Source organism: Cricetulus griseus, chromosome 4, assembly GCF_003668045.3.
Source record: "Cricetulus griseus strain 17A/GY chromosome 4, alternate assembly CriGri-PICRH-1.0, whole genome shotgun sequence".
Lineage (NCBI taxonomy): Eukaryota > Metazoa > Chordata > Mammalia > Rodentia > Cricetidae > Cricetulus > Cricetulus griseus.
Genome location: NC_048597.1, coordinates 78,632,033 through 78,646,896, shown reverse-complemented (window position 1 = coordinate 78,646,896; position 14,864 = coordinate 78,632,033). Strand labels below are relative to the sequence as shown.

At 45.2% G+C, this 14,864-nt stretch overlaps 1 protein-coding gene across 1 annotated transcript in view; it reads right to left on the bottom strand.

Moving 5' to 3' along the window:
• Nucleotides 1–14,864, bottom strand: part of Sdk1 (sidekick cell adhesion molecule 1) — a 954,927-nt gene that overhangs the window by 139,517 nt on the left and 800,546 nt on the right. The window contains exon 22 of the mRNA XM_035444149.1: nucleotides 9,356–9,477. Coding sequence (XP_035300040.1) covers nucleotides 9,356–9,477 — 122 coding nt within the window. The remainder of the gene's footprint in view (nucleotides 1–9,355; nucleotides 9,478–14,864) is intronic.

Below are 14,864 nucleotides of genomic sequence, written 5' to 3'. Positions count from 1 at the left end.
TCCTTCATTCTCTCTCTCCTCCTTCCCATTTTTTCCTCCTATTTATCCTCTCTGTTCAGCAGGCCTGCCTATTCTTCTATTGCCCAGCTATTGTCCAGTCAGCTTTTTATTAGATCAATCAGGTACCTTAGGTAGGCAAGGCAACAATCTTTATATTGTTAAACAAATGCAGCATAAAAAAAAGTAACATACCTTATACAGTTAAAGCAATATTCCACACCATCTTCTAGACCTGATGTACAGTAAAGCTGTGGAATGCAAGAGATCCTAAGATACTAGATTACTGGCAAAGTAAGATGGGGTAGGAAGGGAGCTTCAAGATCAACAACAGGAATGAGGAGAAACTGGGCTATTATCTTCAGACCTTCAGTTCCTGCACTTACGACGCTAAAGTACCATTCAGAGGATGGAACTAAAGTAAAGATATTTCCAGATTACCCAGTTGTACCATGGGAAAAGTTAGCATTCACATCGTTGCAACTCAGAAAACAACTAACAGGTATTTGAAAGAAAAGGAAATTGAATCAGGAGGAAAGTCTTGGGAAGAAATAACCAGTGAAGAAAAGAAAGTGGCATATGCACTGTGAAATCTAAGCAAGTATCAACCCAGAGCCAGAGCCAGAGACTGTCACCTTCTTCCACTGGAAAAACCAGGTGGGTCTGAAGTACTGGGAATATGGTGGGCATGGCTTGACTAGTACCAGACCTAGTGTTACAGACCTCTGATTCCAGCTACTAAGTAGGCAGAGACAGGATCACAAGTTCAAGACAAAAAAGACTTACTGAGAATTTGTACTAAAATAGAAAGTGAAGAGGCCCAGGAATATAGTTCAGTGTTAGAGCACCTCCTAGAATCCTCCAGTGAGGGGCTGGGAATGTGGCTTAGTGGTAGAACTCCTGACTAGAATCCCCTAGTGAGGGTCTGGGGTGTGTAGCTCAGTGTTAGAGCAGCTGCCTAGAATCCTCTAGTGAGGGGCTGGGGTGTGGCTCAGTGGTAGAGCACCTGTATAGATTCCTTCATTGAGGGTCTTTGATAATGGCTCAGTAATAAAGTGCCTGTTTAGTCTATGCATGACCCTAGATTCTATCCTAAGTAACACATGTAACAGAGAAGAAGAAAAGGAAAAAGGGAAGTGGGGTGGTGGGGGTGGGGAGAGATCATTTTTTAAACCTACTGTTGCCATCTTAATGCGAATTAATTCTGGTAGAAAATTACCCTCCACTTTATTTACTGGGCAGAGTTTCTCACAAAGGTGGAGCTTGATGATTCAGTTGGTCTAGCCAATAAGCTTGTCCTGGTGACCCCCACCTTTGCCTCCTGAGGGCTGGGATTACAGGTGGGCCAGCATATCTACTGCCCACCCCTGCTTTCCTGTAGGTGCTGGGGAGATGAACTCTGGTCCTCACAATTGCACCGGTCCTCATCCTGAGTTGTCTCCCCAGTCCAGTGCATCTTAATTTTAAAGGCAGAGGAAGTAACTATATAGAGATAAAGCTGCCTGAACCATGTCAATCAAATGAGTAAAGTTGGCTCTCCAATAATGAGCATATTATCATGTTAAGTCAAACAGGACACTGAGAGAACTGCCCAATAATCTGATCAAAAACAAAGATTCTGGAAGATTCAAGAAGAGTTCTCATACACCTGAATTGAGAAGCCAAGCAGGACAGGAGTGTCTGATAATCTTCAAAACTGTCAAAGTCACAAAAATTCATCTTATGGCTGAAGGAGACCAGTGGAGCAGAAAACCTGACTGTGTTTTATGTCCTGGGATCAGACATTGTCACTCTGAGGAGATCCTGGCACAACTTGCAAAAACCAGGGGTGGCCTTGTGTGAGCCCAGGTAGGGGCAGGTTGGAAGTGGGAGGTGGGCGAGGGTAGGGTTCTGTGTTGGATTCTTGCACTGTCTTTGTCATCCTCTATTGCCTTATCCTGGCCCCCTTCCATTCCCATTGACCCCCTTCCTCTTCCCAGTGGTTACACTACTACAGAAAATAAATAATCCTTCCTTCCTTCCTTCCTTCCTTCCTTCCTTCCTTCCTTCCTTCCTTCCTTCCCTTCCCTTCCCTTCCCTTCCCTTCCTCAGTAGCTATTAACTACCTATAGATTCAATAGGAGGGGTGGGACCTCAAAAATCCCCCACTCCTCCTTGATGGAAGGTTGAAGGGGCCAATCCTGTGCAGGTATTGAGTAGGCAATCACAGCTTCTGGGAGGTCAAGATGCAAAGGTCATGCCATTTCTGGAAAGATGGCCTTCACTGCAGAGACTCACAACTGGTCATGGTGTAGGTAAAAATGGGCTGACCGTTTGGTAGCCCCAGAGAAGCAGACCCAGGAGCCATGGGCCAGGGACTTGGTTTATTGTAGGTAATAGTCCTCAGAGCTTCCTTGTTGTGGCACCCAGAGTGATGAGGACAGATGAAAAGTACAACCATTGATCTTGAAAACTAAGCCCAACCTGTAGCCAGGAAAAGCTAAGCTCACTTAAGAATATGGGTTAGATATGTAAAACAACATCAGGACCAGTGAGATGGCTCAGCAGATAAATGGCTTACAGCCAAAACTGATGATCTGGGTTCCAACACTGGGACCCACAGGGTAGAAGGAGAACTGACTCCAGCAAGCTGTCCTTTGACTTTCACATGTATGCAGTGGCATGTGCACATCTATCTTCCCCAATAAATAAATAAAATACACAAAAATAATAATAAGGGGAAAATGTCCTAGCAAACCAGGATTGGAAAACAATTGTCATGACATAGAAAACACCAGCTATAAAAAAGAGAGACACCTTCCATAAATGTCACACTCAATAATAAAACCTTAAAGAATTTCTTTAAAGTTAGAAATAAAGAAAGATGGTCTCTTCTCACTGACTCAGTTCAGCATGATAAAGGGGCTGAGTTCTCCCAGCAAGAGTGCAAAAGAAAATAAAACAGACAAAGAAGCCAGGTATGGTGTAGGAACCCTGCAACTCCCCAACAATGTGGAAGGTTGAGGCAGGAGGATCAAGAGTTCAAGGCTAGCCTGGGCTATAGGATAAGTTCAAATCCATCTGAGCAGTTTAATGAGACCCTGTCTCAAAATATAAACAGTTAAAAGGGCTGGGTATGTAGCTTAGTGACACGGTGCTAGTGAACGACTATGGTGTGACTCAGTGGTAGAGCACCTGCCTAGAATGCCCTAGTGAGGGGCTGGGGTGTGACTCAGTGGTAGAGCACTTGTCTAGCATGCACAATTTCTTGGGTAGCCCAGCAGTAAATATTTTTAAAAAGAAAGATGGATGGATGGATGGAAAGAAGAAAAGGAGGGAGGAAGAAAGGAGGAAAGGAAAGAAGAAAAGAAGGAAGGAAGGAAGGAAGGAAGGAAGGAAGGAAGGAAGGAAGGAAGAAAGGAAGGAAGGAAGTCAAGCTCATAAATATATCCAAGCATATGGGAATAGAAATAGGGGCAGAAAATTGCGTGGCGCTTCTTCAGAACACACAAGTTGGAAATAAATAGCCTTGCTATTTATCCAGAAGCATGCCAGAGAAGACTCAAAAGTTGGACTTAACTGGAAGTTAGGTGTCTAATTCTAGACCTCATTCTACATATGTGGTTCTGATGAGCATGCCATGTGTAGACCCACAGAAGAGACATCTGGCGGCTTCTGGGATGGATTAGCATGCAGCCACTGTTTGACTCAGCTGCAGTGGGATATTTGTACACTGTTTGAAGAAGTATTGCTATGATTGGTGTAATAAAAGGCTGAATGTCCAATAGTTAGGCAGGAGATATAGGCAGGACTTTCAGAGAGAGAGAGAGAGAGAGAGAGAGAGAGAGAGAGAGAGAGAGAGAGAGAGAATTCTGGGAAGAAGAAAGATGCAGTCACCAGACAAACTCGAAGGAAGCATGATGGACAGTATGCAGATGAGGTGGAGGAACATAGATTAAAATATATGGTTTAATCTAAGTTACAATAACTAGTTTGGAACAAGCCCAAGCTAAGGCCAAGCTTTCATAATTAATAAGTCTCCATGTCATTATTTGTGAGTTGGCAGTCAAAGAAAAATCTGACTATATCCAGAAGCCTTATGCCTGGGGTCTAATATGAAGATACACAGCAGCAGAAAGACAAAATGATAAGATCAACTTCTTTGTAGAATAATCCCCGGCTAAACTCCATCCCTATTGATTTCTGGAACCATGCACAAGGTGCCTCATGTAGCACTGGTGTCTAGGCTGATGGCAACAAGGCTAAACGCATTAAAAGAGCAAGATCATTTGGTCTGAAGTCGCCACAGGAGTCACTGAGTTGAGACCAAAACATAAGGAAAGCCCAAGCCTGAAGAAGACCCACTTGTTATGACTGACTTTGAAGATGGGAAGGAACTCTGAGACACCCAACAAGGTGACCTTCAGCAGCTAGAATAGCCATGCTGACAGGTAGCTTCCCACATGCCAAACCTCAGGTTCCCAACATGGAAGTGATTTTTATCTACACATTAATGATCACAGAACCAAGTTCCTCTCCAGGGTCTCTGGAGGAGTCCCTGTGCTATGGGTACTATGCTTTAGCCATAAATCCCACACTAGACTTGCGACCTACAGACCTCTAATAGCATGTTGTGATCTAATAGCATGGGAGATCAGCTTAACTGCAGGAAGGATGGAGGGAGCCACCAGGAAATATACAGATGTGCAGTAACTTCTTTATCATGAGGGAAGAGAGTGCAAAAGGCCACATAAAATGGAAATACAAATATGGAGATTTGCTTCTGTTGTCAAAGAGAAGCGCAGAGGGCTGGGAAGGTAGCTCATTTTACCTTGCAACTGAGTTTGATCCATAGAATCCAAGTTAAAAACAACACATCAGACCTAGGCATGGCTGACACTCACTTGTAATCCCAGTGCTTGGGAGTGAAAGACAAGAGGTTCCCCCCGGGTTGGCTGGCTACCTAGCCTAGACTGCTCAGTGAGCCCCATGTCCATAAGAGACTCTTGTCTCTAAAAACCAGGTGGACAGTACCTGAGGAACAAGAGCTGAGGTTGACCTCTGGCTTCTACAAGAATGTGTACAAGTGTGTATTGCACACATATGTGTACCTGAACACACATGAATACTTATACACAAAGGATAGATCCAAATTCAAGTAGGCATGATTATCCACGAGGTAGAGCAACAGGCAGGAGAACCTACACTTCCCAGCACATCATTTTTCTATAGCTTTGACTCTGCAATAATGTAAATGGTTACAAAGGGCAAATATTCTTAAAAGGCCCTAGTGATTTCTCCCAGGTAAAATGATTTCTTACAGAAACTAACTGCTAATAAGAAAGGCAAAAGAACACAGCACCTGAAATAAATGTGTCTAGTTATATACAAATTGGTGACAAAAGCACAGATGGAAAGAATGCTGTTGGGTGACTCTTTTTTTTTTTTTTTTTTTTTTTTTTAAAGCTCAGCATTTTGGCCATGAATGCAGGAGAGAATCAAACCTCAGGACAAACACTTACACTGCATTCAGCAGTCTTGTTGATTACTCTGTTAGAATCACAGGTTTGCACTCAATATAATAAGGCAGAAAAACAAGAACATTGGGGTTTCTGAAAAATTCATTTTAGTATAAGATATGAATTTAAGGATAATGGTATTTGATTTGAATTGGAAGTATCACTATGACCTTATGGGTATTAAAAGAAAATACATGTTTGTTGTGACTGAGAGATGGCTCAGTGGTTAAGAGCACTAGCTGCTCTTCCGGAGAACACAGGTTCAATTTCCAAGATACACAATGGTGGCTCACAACAATCTCTAACTCCAGTTATAGTGGATCTGATACACCTTTATGAACACCAGGCACATATATGCTGCATAAATGTGAGTACAGGCAAAACATTCATGAACATGAAATAAGTAAATCTAATAAAAAATATTTAATGTATTTCCTTTCCTGACCTGAAAGTTCTAGAAGCAATGACCAGATGGTAGCAATGAGTGCCTCCAGCTTTTGATGCTCAGGTTGTGATCTTTAAATGTTACTTGACATTACTTAAAACCCAGGCTCATGTAGAAGCAGCTCATATGAGCTTGGACCATGAAGACACCATGTCCTAGAGCATCATATACAACAAGAAAACCAAATCTCCTCATGCCAAGAAATCCAGAACATGAAGAGACAAAGATGGGTGAATGTAGGCTCAAAGAATAGCAATAGGGGCAAAGGAGATGGATACCTCTGTGAATAAAGTGCTCACCACACAAGCACAAGGACCTGAGTTTGAATCTCTAGTACCTACACAAAGCTGGACATGGTGGTATTATGTCCATAATCTCTGTGTTCCTATGAACAGATAAGAGGCAGAAGCAGGAGACTCCTGGAAGCTCAGGGGCCACCTGGTCAAAAGACACTGTCTCACACAAGATGAAGGTGAGGACCAAGACCTGAGGCTGTCATCTAACTTCCATATGTGCACCAAGGCATACACAGACAGACAGACAGACAGACAGACAGACAGACACACACACACACACACACACACACACACACACACACACAACTAATATAAAGCAATGGGTCCAGATGCCTGGAACACAATGAATATAGAAGCATGTGCTTTCATAATTGTTGCAATGATAGAAAAGAGAGACTAAAGAAGACCAAAGCATTTAAAGAAAGTAAATCTTTTTAACATTGGAAGAGGGAGGCAGTGCCTTACTTTGATCATTTATAAATGAAGTATCTTTCTGCTTTCCTGGCTTTGGGGTACCTAAACAATGTGAGTGATTAGGGCAAGGGCTTCCCTTCAAAGTTCCAGAGACAGAATAAGTAAAGGTTGAGAGAATGAAATAATTTACGTTCTGAATGTGCAAAGGCACAGTCAGGTGACAGAGTATGCATGGATGAGCAGAGAAAACACTGATGGGAACTGATGGAGAAGGGATCAGGCAGTTCATTCCCACCTGCTTCTCTTTTTAGCATAGCTCTATGCTCTTGATCTACCTCAACAAGCACAGAGAACCAAGCATATGCTGAGGATGCAGGAAGGAGGGAAGGCAAGAAGAGAGCAGGTGCACAAGAGAAAGCATATTTCATCAAGTTTTGGTGGTGAACTTCTGGTTCAAAGGACACAGAGGGACACTGGAGTTCTAAGTGGTGCCAGCAGAAGGAATTGTGCAAGGACCTCTACAGTTATTGTCAATAGGTGTTGTCAATAGGACATGGCACTGGGAAAAAGGGTAGAAGACACTAAAAAAAATGAGAGATGTAATTATAGTGACGGAGAGAAGACAAGTGACTGCTAGTGGACGGGAAGTAAGGGAGGGAAACGAGGAGTGTAAGAATGTTTCTGCAAACAACGGATGGATGTGCCTGATACTTTGGTCCACACAGTGCTTACTCAGGAATTAGGACCAATGAACAATGAGTTGTGACAATTAGTTTTCCACAGACACACTTTTTTTTTTTTTTAAGAGTTTCAGTCTGTTTCTATCATGTTTTTTTGTTTGTTTGTTTTACTCACTGGTGTTTTTTTTAATTAGATGTAAAATACAGATACACTCTTACTTTTCTTAAGTCAATAGTCTCAGCCCTATTCACGGTGGAGATTCTATATAACTTTCCAGAAAGATGGGCTTGGTGAAACTTTTGCACATGTACGTGTAGGATTTGCTTCCTAATTCACAGCCAGTTTCCAGAAGAGATTCCTACAACCCAGTGAAAGAACAGCAATGAGTCACTAGGCTCTAACTACACAGGAAATACTTCCAAACATCACCACTCACTCCTGGTGATTTGGCTCTTTATCTTTTTCTCTTTTCGTCAGAATATGGAGCTGGCGGAACGTTTGGTATTCATCCCATGCCAGCAGATCCTATACACATATAGCCCCTTCTAGATGCCCAGAGCTCTCCCATGTTTATTGTAGCCTGTGACACTACATTGAGTATTTCACTGGCCCAATCTTGGATCTGTGTGATAGATTTTTCCATCATTTCCTAATGCTCTGTGCTATCTCCACACACACTGGAGCAGGGGATCCTGCCACCCAGGAGAGAACTGTTTCCTCCACAGCACAAGCTACCACTTGATCCTCCAGGCCCAGAATAGCACCTGAGACAGAGCCTGCCCTAGAAAGGCAGCTGTGCCCACGATGTTCTATGCCAGACAAATTCTACCAATCTGGTAGCTAACTGATGTAGAATTTAAAAGCCAATAAGCTGCACTATCTGACTTGGGGTACCACCCTGGAACAGCCCTTAAGTTCCCCCCTTTACTTTTACATCTCTGGCCATCTGACAGTGAAGGGACAAGCCCCCTGTTTTAGCATGACAGGCTAACATGTGCTCAACTGACCTTGCTGGGCCTGCCCTGTTCACTAGGAGGTCAGATGTCCTCTTCATGGCAAGGATCCAATCAGAAGTTAGCTGGCAGGGCTGTGTTTTGCGGCTCTGGGTGTGCTTTACAGACAAGTGCACAACAGTGATGTGCAGAGCATAGCAACCACCATGGGAGGGCCTATAGGCCATAACAACCAGTTAACCAAACAACACAGGGCAGGTTGTCCAAGCCTGGAAGTGCACCAATCCTTAGACTGTTGCGTACCCTTAGACACTCCCCTTATGCTGCCCTATAAGATCCCTGTCTCCTGGTTTCTCGGGGTCTTTCTCCAACCATCTACCTTGGTGGATGGATGAAGGGCCCGAGCTAATGGGGTGAGCTTCTTAAATAACTACAATAAAAGACCCTGCTTTTGCATCAAAATGTGTCTCTTGGTGATTTTGGGGTTCAGAATTTGGGCACAACAATAGGACCCTGATTTTCTCATCTTTGCCCATCCTGTCCCCTGTGTCTATTTCATTCCTGTCTCTGCTCTTTGCCTCCAAGAACAACCCCTTTTAGCCACCCTGGAGTCACTCCAGAACCTGAGTGCAAGGAACATCAACACTCCCTCAAAAGTAGGTCCTTATGATCATCATCATTCTAATGGGAATCCCTAGCTCACAGGGTGTGCTGACTAGCATTGGCAACTTGGGAGTACCTAGAATCACCTAGGAGACACACCTTTGGCTATGTCCTTGAGGGGTTTTAGAATTGAGGTTGGAAGACCCACCTTGAATATGGGTGTTCCCATCCATGGGCTGGGGTCCTGGGACTGAATTAAAAGGGGAAAATGCACTGAACATCAGCAATCATTCATTTCTGCTTCCTGACTGTGGATTGTCATGTGACCAGCTGGACATCCCTGCCTTTATGGACAGTACCGCAACTGTTAGTCAAAATAAATCTTCCTTTCTCCATAAGCTGCTGTGTCAGGTATTTTGTCATAGCACCAAAAAAAGTAGCTAATACACAGGGCCATCAGACACTCACCTGTCCTTCCACAATCCACCTGCAGATGGCCGTCTTCCCATCATAGCCGGGTCGGAACTGGAGTGTGGCTGAGCGAGGGCTAATGTTGGATATGACCAGGTTGGATGGAGCCCCAGGAAGGTCTAGAGAAGGATAGAGAGGCGGGAAGAGGGTTAACTTGTGTCACAGCCAAGGGAGGGTGCCAAGCACTGTTAGGCAGAAAACAGCTCCAAAATGAGTCTTCACTGCAAAAGACACTTGTTTACCAAGCCATGAAAGTGAGAAGCAGTGGCTTCCCTCAGCAAGGCCTCACAGCAGGATCCTTCCTTTAACAGGGTCACCTGCTGCGTTGCAGGCCATCTGAAGTGGCATTAGGAGACTCCTGTCTTACTCATCTCTATAGAGAGCAGATAATTAATAGGTGCTTATTGTGCAAAGAAAGACAAGGGAACATGATTACATCCTCCAGGATCCTGCCCTGCCACCAAGAAATGAGTGTCTAACTTCTTTTCTCTGCTCCCATGATGCCCTGGAAGTCAAGGTTGATGAGGGGATGAAAATCTGTAGGCCTTGGATGTGGTTTCCAAGACAACCAAAAGCAGGTGCCAGTGTAGAACTCTTTCCTGGACTCAGTTACTCTGGAACGACATGTGTGGAAGGTGAGCTCCATCATCTGAGGTTTCCCAGGCTGAGACCCAGACATACACACAGTCACTGTGAAGGGACCAGCTCCCCATTTCGGCAGCCATAACAGCCGAACACGTGCTTGTCTGACCTTGCCTTGGTCACTAAGAGGTCAGATGCCTGCCTCATGGCAAAGAACCAATCAGAAGTTAGCTGGTGGCGCTATGCTTTTCGGCTCTGGGTGTGCTTTATGGACAAGTGCACAGCAATGACGCGCAGAGCATAGCAACCACCCTGGGAGGGCCTGTGGGCCATAACAACCAGTTGGCCAATCAACACAGGGCAAGCCCTCCAAGCCTGGAGGACCTGTGCGTACCCCTAGACACTCCCGTTACGCTGCCCTACAATCTCTATGCAGCCGGTTCGAGCTGTCTTTTCTAGCCATCCGCCATGGCAGGTGGGTGAAAGACCTGAGCTAACATGGGGTTAGCTCGTTAAACAACAATAAAGCCTCATGCAGTTTGCATCAAGCTTTCAACTCCATCTGGTGATTGGGGTGACTGTGGTCTTGGGCTGAGATCCCAGAGGCCTGAGCTTTCTGGGGGTCTTACAACTGCTGGGCAGCTCTCTAGGAGGCCAAGCTTACTTGCAAGCTCAACAAAGTATTCAAAATGAGAAATTCCCAAGAGGAAGATAATGGGTTAAAGAGAGAGAAGAAAAAAACGAAGACAAGAACTACCTTAAAAAGACAAGACAAAGGGCTAGAGGTACACCTCAGCCAGCAATGTTCACCTGGCACCCACAAAACCCTTGATCTCCAGTACTGCATAAAGCCAGTGCACCTCTGCAGATCCAGTACTGAGGAGATGGAAGCAGAAGGGTCAGAAGTTCACAGCTATCCTCACCTACATAAGAAATTTGGGGCTAGCCTGGGACACAGGAAACTTTGTTTAAAAAAAATTAAAGTAAATAAATAAATGGAATGAAACAAAAACAAGGCTGGGGAGTCACTCAGTGGTAGAGCACTAGCCTAGCACACACAAGGCTCAGGGGTCCATCTCCAGGTTCAAGAGGAAGAAAGAAAGAAGGGTGGGCATGGGGAGGGGAGTGATGGAGAGAGGGGAGAAGAGAGAAGGAAGGAAGGGGAGAAAAGAAGGAGAGAAGAAGGAAAGAAAGCCGGCTTGCTGTCTTCAGGTTTCTGAGAGGCAACATCCTAGCTTGCATGGCTGGGGTATGTGAAGGCAGGACTTGCCTGGGGATAATAACGCCCCCATGGTAACAGCTTGCTATTGTCACAAGCAGGGTCTCTAGAACCTCAAGGGTCCTTCTGTGTCTGGCTTAATGAATTTGAAGCAGAGAATGTTTAAAGTGAAGGACAAGTGACTCTCCTTTCTAGTTCTTTGCTCTCTGGATTCTTAAACCGGCCCTTCAGTGTCTAATGGACGTAAACCTCCAGTCCGGCAAACAAAAGCCAGCTCCTCAGAAGGGCTCATCACCGCAGGAGGCTCTTCCTGAGGATGCTACTTAGTGTCTTAGCATAGCTCTCCAGCTACAGGTGATCTGGCTTGAAAGGCTGCTCAACAGCCAACAGAGGCTTCCTCAAAGCAGACGCCTCCATCTTCTTTCTGAGACTTCCCCCTGCAGTTCATGGTGACTTGGCCTGGAGATAGTCATGTGGGATGTAGAGAGAGGCCTTCCAGAGGTCAGTGTACTCATTCCCTATCAGGGTGGCCACAGAACCTTGTAACTCACACCAGATGTGCTCATGTTCTCCCTGGTGTAGGCTCCATTTTAAACACATCAGACAGTGCCCATATCAGGGCTGTAGCTATGGACATACTAATGATATTTCAAATCTGTGGTTTGGGTGCTGTAAGTTTCATGGAACCAGATACTTGGGTGAAATCAATAAGTATGGGCTGAGGAGATGGCTTAGTCAGTGAAGGGTAATAGGCTACTGGAAAGTCATCCTGTCCCTGGCCTGTCTGGGAACCTGGAACTTGGAAATCCCCACCCCAGGACTTAGGGTTAACAGACAAGCAATACTTCCGGCCAGACTGTACTTTTCTACTAGCTCACTGAACATGCTCCAAAGACCCTATGAAAGTCTGCCCTGCTGCCCAGACCACTACTGTCTCTGTTCCTGGTCAAGAGGCAGTTTGTGGTTCTCCCCAACAAATCTCTCATGTGAGGTTTGTTGCATGGTTTGACTTTGTGGTATTCATTGACTCTCCAGTGCCAACATATACCTGTGCTGGAAAACCCTTCCACAGAACCCACAAAAAAATCTAGGTGTGGTGATTGCCACCTATAATCTCAGTTCTAGGGAGGTAGAGACAGGAGGATCTTGGAAGCTTGCTTGGCAGACACTCTAGCCAATCAGTGAGCTCCAGGTTCAGTGAGAGACCCTGTCTCAAAATAAGATGAAGAGGAATTGAGGAAAGCACCAGATACTGGCCTCTGACTATCGCATACATGTGTGCACATGGACCCACACACAATAAAAAAATACAAAATATATTAAAAGCAATCTCTCTGCCTTAGTGTGATGGTCTCCCATGCATATGGGACTTTTCCAGGGGCAGACTCAGGAGCCTCAGCCCACCTCCACAGACTGCTTTGTTGGGTGAGGCCCAACTCTCAGGGGCTTGACAAGCACCTGTAATTCTGGTACCCATGTCAGTGTCGGGGCCTCTACCTTGGACAGTGGCCACCATCTGCAAGTGGAAAGAAAGGCTTGGTCACACCTTCCCCTGCTGGTGGAGACTCCCACACACAATGGAGCACCATCTCTGGTGGGTAACAGGGGAGGTCACTCTGGGTATCCAGCTGCTACTCAGTCTCCTCTTTTACCACAAAGTTTAGATTTAGAGGAAGTATGCTTAGAGTGGCACAATGAGGCCATGTGAGGGTGGACGTATGGGACCCCTGAGGGCTCCTGGAGGTTCCTTTCAGTGCACATATTTGGTTTGTTTTACACTATTTTTAGACACATGTAGCACTCTCCAGATCAAACAATTGGGTTATGAGAATGAACTGGAAGTGGTGCGCAAATATGAGTTGAGTTCATGTGAGTTTTCCGGGCCTCTATCAATAAGGCTGTCACATTTTTCAAATAAGGTAAGTTAACGTGTGTGTGTGTGTGTGTGTGTGTGTGTGTGTGTGTGTGTGTGTACAGGTGCACATGTCTGTGAATGTACAAAACCCACAGAAGGTCATCACTCCATCACTCTCCACCTCATTCTTTTGAGACAGTGCCTCGCACTGAACATGGAGCTGGGCCGGCAGTCACCGAGCCCCAGCCATCCCATTTCTGCCATGCCCATCTCTGTTAGTGTTGGGGTTACAGGTTTGTGCCTCAGCTGTACCCGGCTTTTTTACATGGGCTCCAGGATCCAAACTCAAGTTTTCTGCTTGTGCAGCAAGCACACTTACCCATAAGTCAGTCTCCAGTCCCTTCAATGAACTTGTTTTAAATGGTAGGGGACAGAACAGCTTTAACTGTAGGACTAAACCATTAGACCCGTGATAACCCCCACTTCCCTATATTGACATGTATTTGTGGGATTACTGGAAATACATTCCCATCCTAAACAAGAGCTTTAAAACTGGAGAGCAGGAGTGAGGGGTAGTTTTCTGGAGCTGAGGTGGGTGTGTTGCTGAGCACTGAGTAAGATCCTGCGAGTTTCCGAGTGATATAACAGAAGGAATGGAAGTCATTTCTGTGCTAATGAGCAGAGTCTGCAACAGTGGCTTGCTGAACGGGCCACCCACACCCTGCAGTTTCTCCCTCTCTTTTCATCTTCCTTACTATATTTTTCTTTCTCAGATTCAGTTATTTGATGTATATTCATGTTTTGCCTACATAGATGTATGTGTACCATGTGTGTACCTGGTACCCTCGGAGGTCAGAAATAGGCACTGATTCCTCTGGAACTGGAGATATAAGACAGCTGTGAACCACCATGTGGGTGCCAGACACTGAGTCCAGGTACTATGCAAGATCGACAAGTGCTCTTAACTGGTGATATCTTGTTTATGCTCTAACAGATAAAGCTTGCCTGAAGATCAGAGGGCAGGTCTAGCCACTAGCTAACCATAGAGGTCTGGAGGTCTATATAGACAGACAGAAAGTGAGATGGCTGGGCGAAGAGAGGAATATGCGCAAGAGGAGCCAGGAACTCAGTCTCTTTGCAGTCTAAGGATTTCATAGAGATAAGAAGAGCTCTAGTGGCTGGCTGCTCTGCTTCTCTGATCTTTCAGCTTTCACCCCCGATATCTGACTCTGAGTTTTTATTATTAGGGCCTATTAGAACTAGTGTTACAGATCCATCTCCCTAGCCCCACTTTGTCTCATTACAAATCCCAGTTCTTAATGTTTCAGTAGCTGAAGCTCTAAACTGTGTGGCCTTTTGGATTTTTGAGACAGTGTCTCATGTAACCCAGGCTGGCTACCAACTTCCTGTATAGTCAAGGACTGGCTTATACTCTTGATACACCTGCCTTTACTTGTGAAACCCTTGCATTCCAAGTGTGCACCGCCATACCTGGTTTGCTTGCATGGAGATCAAACCCAAGACCTTATGCACAATAGCTGCGCTATGCTGCCGTGCCAGCCCTGCCCACACTTAATTTCAAACATATTTCTTATTTCCCTTTCTCTAAGGCATCTACTGTCCAAGTGGTCACTGGCTGTGAGCCCTAGAGAGTGGAAACCTTGGATTGTGGAGACCATGTTTTAGCCCCATGCAGATCATTCAAGCCACTTCTGCTCTGGGAGGGAGATACAATGAAACGCTAAGCCGAGGGTGGATCAGTGTCCTCTGCCTTCACATGTTTCAGCAGGAGGCTAAGCCTTGCCCTTAGCTCTCCAGGCACTTGGTGGATTCTGCATGGAAATGCTACC